This window comes from Ranitomeya variabilis, chromosome 8 (genome assembly GCF_051348905.1).
Source record: "Ranitomeya variabilis isolate aRanVar5 chromosome 8, aRanVar5.hap1, whole genome shotgun sequence".
NCBI classification, from domain to species: domain Eukaryota; kingdom Metazoa; phylum Chordata; class Amphibia; order Anura; family Dendrobatidae; genus Ranitomeya; species Ranitomeya variabilis.
Genome location: NC_135239.1, coordinates 41,636,354 through 41,644,573, shown reverse-complemented (window position 1 = coordinate 41,644,573; position 8,220 = coordinate 41,636,354). Strand labels below are relative to the sequence as shown.

The following is an 8,220-nucleotide window of genomic DNA, read 5'->3' as shown; positions in this document are numbered from 1 at the left end:
ATTCTCCGGCACATGACGCAGTGTAACATCAGTTGGGCGGGTATACAATGACGACCCTTGTAAGGTCACCCGGTTGCCTTCCATGAGTACCGCGGTTCTCTGCAGCCTTGCTGTAAGCACGAGCTGTACCTGACCGGGGGGGGGGGGCTGCTGACGCACTAAGCAGGCCTAGTGCCGCCACACTCAGTTGCCTAGGAGACCGCTCAGCAGCAGGAAAGTTGTTGCTACAGCAACCGAGTCATCAAGTTCTTTCTCTATCACCGCCTACCTTTACATGTCGTCACTCCCATGGTAAGCGTTTCGCGTTTCGCGCCTGCGCACTAGAGGTAGGTGGGCGTGACTACGCTGCGCACTTGGAAGCTTCAGCCGGAGGGATATAGAAGTCGCACCGACCGGAAGTGCTGCTTAGATAGCTGTTTCCGGAGGGGAAAGCGTTCAGTGGGACTCTCCGGGGGGTTGGTTGTCAGGGGGACAGGGGGGTTTGCAGGCCGGGGCCCCAACCTCACAGGTGGCGAGGGGGGCCCGGAAAAGATGGCTGACTCACGGCCGCCTCGATATTGAGCCTGTGTGGAGAGACCGAAGCTGAAGGCCCCGGTGGAGGATGAGCCTGCTGTGTGCGCAGTATATCCGGTGAGGGACAGAGCCAGTGTCATATGGCGACAGTGCTGGAATGAGGTCGGAGGAATGATGCCCCTGTGATGGCCATTGTGTGCTGCCCCCCTCCATGTGCTGCTTCCCTCCATCCCCTGCCCCCCCATCCCCTCCATGTGCTGCCCCCCTCCATCCCCTGCCCCCCTCCATGTGCTGCTCCCCTCCATGTGCTGCTCCCCTCCATCCCCTGCCCCCCTCCATCCCCTCCATGTGCTGCCCCCCTCCATCCCCTGCCCCCCTCCATGTGCTGCTCCCCTCCATGTGCTGCTCCCCTCCATCCCCTGCCCCCCTCCATCCCCTCCATCCCCTGCCCCCCTCCATCCCCTCCATGTGCTGCTCCCCTCCATGTGCTGCTCCCCTCCATCCCCTGCCCCCCTCCATCCCCTCCATGTGCTGCTCCCCTCCATCCCCTGCCCCCCTCTATCCCCTCCATGTGCTGCTCCTCTCCATCCCCTGCCCCCCTCTATCCCCTCCATGTGCTGCTCCCCTCCATCCCCTCCATGTGCTGCTCCCCTCCATCCCCTCCATGTGCTGCTCCCCTCCATCCCCTCCATGTGCTGCTCCCCTCCATCCCCTCCATGTGCTGCTCCCCTTCATCCCCTCCATGTGCTGCTCCCCTTCATCCCCTCCATGTGCTGCTCCCCTTCATCCCCTCCATGTGCTGCTGCTCTTCTCCATGTGCTGCTGCCCCCCCCCCCTCCTTCCCCTCCAGGCGCTGCTCCCCTCCATCTCCTCCATGTGCTGCTCCACTGCGTCCCCTCTATGTGCTGCGCCACCTCTATAGTATATGCAGGTGTCCTGCCCCAGTGATGTGTGCTCATGTAATAATCGTGTCTGCAGGTCTCCTGCCCCAGTGATGTGAGCTCATGTAATAATCGTGTCTGCAGGTCTCCTGCCCCAGTGATGTGAGCTCATGTAATAATCACGTCTGCAGGTCTCCTGCCCCAGTGATGTGTGCTCATGTAATAATAGTGTCTGCAGGTCTCCTGCCCCAGTGACGTGTGCTCATGTAATAATAGTGTCTGCAGGTCTCCTGCCCCAGTGATGTGTGCTCATGTAATAATAGTGTCTGCAGGTCTCCTGCCCCAGTGATGTGAGCTCATGTAATAATAGTGTCTGCAGGTCTCCTGCCCCAGTGATGTGTGCTCATGTAATAATAGTGTCTGCAGGTCTCCTGCCCCAGTGATGTGTGCTCATGTAATAATAGTGTCTGCAGGTCTCCTGCCCCAGTGATGTATGCTCATGTAATAATAGTGTCTGCAGGTCTCCTGCCCCAGTGATGTGTGCTCATGTAGTAATCGTGTCTGCAGGTCTCCTGCCCCAGTGATGTGTGCTCATGTAATAATAGTGTCTGCAGGTCTCCTGCCCCAGTGACGTGTGCTCATGTAATAATAGTGTCTGCAGGTCTCCTGCCCCAGTGATGTGTGCTCATGTAATAATAGTGTCTGCAGGTCTCCTGCCCCAGTGATGTGAGCTCATGTAATAATCACGTCTGCAGGTCTCCTGCCCCAGTGATGTGTGCTCATGTAATAATAGTGTCTGCAGGTCTCCTGCCCCAGTGATGTGTGCTCATGTAATAATAGTGTCTGCAGGTCTCCTGCCCCAGTGATGTATGCTCATGTAATAATAGTGTCTGCAGGTCTCCTGCCCCAGTGATGTGTGCTCATGTAGTAATCGTGTCTGCAGGTCTCCAGCCCCAGTGATGTGTGCTCATGTAATAAGTGTCTGCAGGTCTCCTGCCCCAGTGATGTGTGCTCATGTAATAATCATGTCTGCAGGTCTCCTGCCCCAGTGATGTGTGCTCATGTAGTAATCGTGTCTGCAGGTCTCCTGCCCCAGTGATGTGAGCTCATGTAATAATCACGTCTGCAGGTCTCCTGCCCCAGTGATGTGTGCTCATGTAATAATCGTGTCTGCAGGTCTCCTGCCCCAGTGATGTGTGCTCATGTAATAATCGTGTCTGCAGGTCTCCTGCCCCAGTGATGTGTGCTCATGTAGTAATCGTGTCTGCAGGTCTCCTGCCCCAGTGATGTGTGCTCATGTAATAATCGTGTCTGCAGGTCTCTTGCCCCAGTGATGTGTGCTCATGTAATAAGTGTCTGCAGCTCTACTTTGGGCAGATGTTGGATTCACTAACCTTGCTATATGTAATGTCATCAGCAATTGCTAATTCGTCGCTCTGCTTCATACTGACTCAGCCAGTAAAATGACATCTTTGGATTAGTAAAGGTGTTGTGCCGATGTGTAATCGGTTCTCAGTCATTCTTCTCTGCTGTAGCCTGGGCAGGAATGTGCATACTAAACTCATTAGTTATGGCCTTAAATCTATTGCTTGTCTGTTTTGTGTAGCACTTTACTAGGTGCTTTCACGTGGTTGTAATTTGGTTCTGTGTAGAGGATATGCATGTGTTGCTAGTGATGGGTCACAGTCTGTTCATGTGTGGGGAAAGGTTGTCGTAGTGTTGTTCTGTGGCTTCATGGTGACGTATGCCACTTGATACTGAGATATCACATTTAATGATAGGGGTCACATTATAACCCATGGCGTGACCTTCACAAAAAACAGCCGTGCAGGATTTTGGATGCAGTACCCCACAGACTTTAAAGAGGAACCATGGTTTGTGAAAAATTATAGAAAATTGTACCCAAGTAAATGCTGCTGTCCTCCTGATGTTGCTTTTCTTTTGTTCCTGACATATGGCCTTCTCTTTCCTGTATGTACAGTCATGGCCAAAAGTTTTGAGACTGTCACAAAGTTTGGTTTTCAGAAAATTAGCCGCTTCAGTGTTTTCTGATCTTTTAGACAGAGGTTCTTGTGGTTACTGAAGTGCAATTATCAACATTTCATAAGTTTTTTTTTAAACTTTTATTAACAAATGCATCTGCCCTGAATCCTGAAGATTGGCGGTTTTCCTGCTGGCTTTGATGATGAGGTGTGCTGGAGTCAGATGCTCCAGATTCATTAAGGCTAGATGCACACGATCAGTAATTGGCAGCACTTTGGACGCAGCACATATCCGATGCGTCCAAAGAGCTGCCGGCTTTTGAACGCTGGTGATTCCCACATGTGTTCATTCATCCGTGCGGAATCACCGCGTCCAATACATTGTATGGGTGAGATTTATCTTGTGGTAACTTGATCCTATGCAAGATAAATTGACATGCTGCAGCCTGGAAAGAAGCGCCACATGTCCGTCTCTGCGGGTGATCCGCAGGCGTCTTAGCACACATGGTGGGCATGACATTTCTTGAAATCCCATCCACTATGCTGTAACATCTGGCTGCTGCGGGTTTGATGGTGCAGATGTACACAGCGTTTACTGACCATAGGAACGTACCCTAAGAAGCGCACGCCTCTTAATGAATCTGGCGTGTCTTAAAGGGAACCTGTCACCCCCCCCCCCCAGTCGTTTCAAACTAAAATAGCCACCTTGTGCAGCAGTAATGCTGCATTCTGACAAGGTGGCTCTTTTAGTTCTGGGTGCTGTAACTAGAGAAATAATCATTTTTATAATTTGTCAGAAATACCTGGTCTTCAGTCAAGTAGGCCGGCGTTTCCCCCCTGCTTTAGACGCCACACAGCTGTCACTCACATCTTCTTGGCGCCGCCTCCTCCTCAGCGCTGTTTTCAAAATAGCCTGCGCTCTTTTCCCCTGCCTGGTGCAGGCGCAGTGAGGGCTGCCCGTCTTTCCTCATATGCAGCCCGCAATGTGAATAAATCATAAGTCATGCGGGGCTGGGATTCACAGGCAGGGAGGCCGCGCAGGCACAGTCAGCTGGGCTGCATATGAGGACAGACGGCCAGCGCTCACTGCGCCTGCACCAGGCAGGGGAAAAGAGCGCAGGCGCCGGCTACTTTTGAAAACAGCGGTGAGAAGGAGGCGGCGCCAAGAAGATGTGAGTGACAGCTGTGTGGCGTCTAAGGGTACCGTCTCACATAACGATTTACCAACGATCACGACCAGCGATACGACCTGGCCGTGATCGTTGGTAAGTGGTTGTGTGGTCGCTGGGGAGCTGTCACACAGTCAGCTCTCCAGCGACCAACGATGCCGAAGGCCCCGGGTAACCAGGGTAAACATCGGGTTACTAAGCGCAGGGCCGCGCTTAGTAACCCGATGTTTACCGTGGTTACCAGCGTAAAAGTAAAAAAAAAAAAACAGTACATACTCACATTCCGGTGTCCGTCCCCCGGCGTTCTGCTTCTCTCCACGGTTTTTGGTTTATTAAATTGCGATTACCCCTTTATATCTAATGATATGGTCCACAATATAATAATTTTCACTTCATGAAATTTATGTGGGCATGTGTCTTATGAAGGTGTTATGCTGCTCTCTCCACTGTGTCTGTGCCAGCCGGAAAGCACAGCGGTGACGTCACCGCTGTGCTCGCTTTCCGGCCGGCCGGCGCTCACAGTGCAGAGCTCTTAGCTCACAGTACTAAGCCCTGCGCTTAGTAACCCGATGTTTACCCTGGTTACAAGCGAACGCATCGCTGGATCGCTGTCACACACAACGATCCAGCGATGACAGCGGGAGATCCAGCGACGAAAGAAAGTTCCAAACGATCTGCTACGACGTACGATTCTCAGCAGGGTCCCTGATCGCTGCTGCGTGTCAGACACAGCGATATCGTATGGATATCGCTGGAACGTCACGGATCGTACCGTCGTAGCGACCAAAGTGCCACTGTGTGACAGTACCCTAAAGCAGGGGGAAACGCCGGCCCACTTGACTGAGGACCAGGTATTTCTGACAAATTATAAAACTGATTACACTGTGTTCCAAATTATTATGCAAATAATATTTCCTCATATTTTCTCTAAATTACCTATCTGAATTGCAGTCATTGTTATTTTCCAGTCATCTACTATTCTAGTATAATTGCGATGTTTTGGAACAAACTGCCTATGAAAACAGTATCTTTTTAAAAAAAAAAATAAACACTCAAAATGCATGTTCCAAATTATTATGCACAGCAGAGTTTTCAACCTTTTTTTTTATTTTGACCAAAAAAATGGTCAATTGTGAAGTTATAAGCATTATCAGCTTATTACAAAATGAAATCAAACAGTTTTCAAGTGAAAACTTTATTCTAGGTGATGTTACATTTGCACATAGGACCCCTTGCTTGTTCGAAAGAAGCTTCTGAACTCTCTCGTCCATTGAATTTGTCAGTTTTTGGATGGTTTCTGCTTCAATTGTTTTGCATGTGGACAGAATCCCCTCCCAGAGCTGTTGCTTAGATGTGAACTGCCTCCCGCCATCATAGACACTCCTTTTGATGATGCTCCAGAGGTTCTCAATGGGGTGGAGGTCAGGGTAAGATGGTGGCCACACCATAAGTTTGTCCTCTTTTATGCCCATAGCAGCCAGAGATGCAGAAGTGTTTTTTCAGCATGAGACGGTGCATTATCATGCATGAAAATGATCTTGCTGCGGAAAGCACGGTTCTTCCTCTTGAACCATGGCAGGAAGTGTTGTTTTAGAAACTCCACATAGATTATGGAGTTCATCTTTACCCCTTCAGGGATCATAAAGGGGCCGACAATCTCTCTCCCCATGATTCCAGCCCAAAACATTACTCCACCTCCTCCTTGTTGGCGCCTTAGCCATGTTTTCATGGGGTGTCCATCAACCAGCCATCCTCCACTCCATCCATCTGGACCATCGAGCGTTGCACGGCACTCATCGGTGAACAAAACAGTTTGGAAGTCAGTCTTCATGTATCGTTTGGCCACTGGAGCCGTTTCTGCTTGTGTGCAGTGGATAGAGGTGGTCGACAGGATGGCTTACGCACAGCTGCAAACCTCTGAAGGACCCTGCATCTTGTTGTTCTGGGGACGTTGGAGGCACCAGCAGCTTCAAAAACTTGTCTGCTGCTATGACAAGGCATTTTTGCAGCTGCTCATTTAACCTTACGCAATTGCCTGTTGGAAAGAGTCCTCAATTTTTCCTTATCAGCACGCACACGTGTGAGCTGGGAATCAGCTACATACTTCTTGATTGTGCGATGATCACAATGAAGGGTCTTGGCAATGTTGATTGTAGTCATGCCTTGACCTAAATACTCCACAATTTGTTGCTTCTCAGCAGCCGACACATCCTTTTTCTTTCCCATTTTGGCAAAAAATGTAGGCTGCTTAATAATGTGGAACAGCCTTCTTAAGTAGTCTTGCCTTTATTTGGACACACGTGCCAAACTAATGTGCACAGGTATCTGCAATTGCTTTCAGTGATATAAAGAGCCCTGACACACATCACCATCAATGAGTTTAAATGACAAACAAAAAAATTCTAACCTTATCACTCCTAAACTCTATGTGCATAATCATTTGGAACACAGTGTACTGTATTTCTCTAGTTACAGCACCCAGAACTAAAAAAGCCACCTTGTCAGAATGCTGCATTACTGCTGCACAAGGTGGCTCTTTTAGTTTGAAACGACGGGTGGGGGGTGACAGGTTCCCTCTAAAAGTGGCATGTTCTTCTGTGTACTTTGCCATAAATCTTATTCTAGTCAGGCACTGGAGAAAGATTTGTGGCATAAAGCACGCTACCACGTTGTTGCTGAGTGAAATTGTCAAAAGTCGCTACATTTTAGTGTAGGCCAAAGCTTAGGTGAATCCGGCCCATCAAGTTTATGTAAATGCTCAATATTTACAGTGTAGACCAGGGGTGTCAAACTGCATTCCTCGAGGGCCTCAAACCATGCGTGTTTTCAAGATTTCCTTCTCATTGCACAAGGTGCTGGAATCATTCTGTGCAGGTGATTAAATGATCACCTGTGCAATACAAGGAAATCCTGAAAACATGACCTGTTTGCAGCCCTTGAGGAATGCAGTTTGACACCCCTGGTGTAGACCCTTTTTATCCAAGATTTCTGCAGTTTGCCCTGACATGCTGGATATCAATTCCTGGGCCAAATCCTGACCGATGACTGCCATTCCTGCCTTTTCTTCTCCAGACAATCTTTCTTCCAGTTGTCCCTAACAGTCTGAATGGGGTTTCATCCGAGAAAAATACTCTACTGCAGTCCAATCCTTGATCTTCTGTCTGTCTTTGATGTTTATCTTGGAGAAAGGTTTTGTCTTTGCTGCACTATTTGACACCAGGTCAACCTTTAAAAGCCTTTACCTGGCTGTGCATGCAGATGTAGTGACAGCTGCCTGCTTACATTCCTGAGGAAGCTCAGCCCTGTTGTTGAACCGTTCCCATACCTGAGTCTTCTTTTAGGAGAGACGGTCCTGGAACTTGCTGGACTTTCTTGGGTGCCCTGAAACCTTCTTCACAGCAATTTTAAATGTGTTTTTTTTTTTGCTTTTGCAATTAATTTCCATGGTAAGGAATGACTTTGCAATTTTTATGCTATTCATCTGATCACTCTTCAGAACAATCTAGAGTTTATGCAAATTACTACTATAAAAATTGAAGTAGCAAACTTTTTGTTAAAAAGCTAAAATTTCTGTTGGTCTGAAAACTTTTGGCCTCGTCTATAAATCCGTTTTTATCCAACTGCTTGTGGTCCTCAACTCTTCATGAGGTCCACACCCAGGTGGCTAAAAGACTA

General features: G+C 49.0%; 1 protein-coding gene across 9 annotated transcripts in view; it reads left to right on the top strand.

Annotated features, from left to right (window-relative positions):
- Positions 1 to 354: 354 nt before the first annotated feature.
- SMG7 (SMG7 nonsense mediated mRNA decay factor) overlaps positions 355 to 8,220 on the top strand; it is a 44,172-nt gene continuing 36,306 nt past the window's right edge. For 3 of the 9 annotated variants that reach the window (XM_077278403.1, XM_077278400.1, XM_077278401.1), the window contains exon 1: positions 403 to 630. In XM_077278403.1, the coding sequence (XP_077134518.1) occupies positions 602 to 630 (29 nt within the window). In that variant the 5' untranslated portion in view covers positions 403 to 601. Of the gene's footprint in view, positions 631 to 8,220 lie in introns of all 9 variants that reach the window. The other 6 variants (XM_077278405.1, XM_077278404.1, XM_077278402.1 and 3 more) reach the window with 3 other exon arrangements.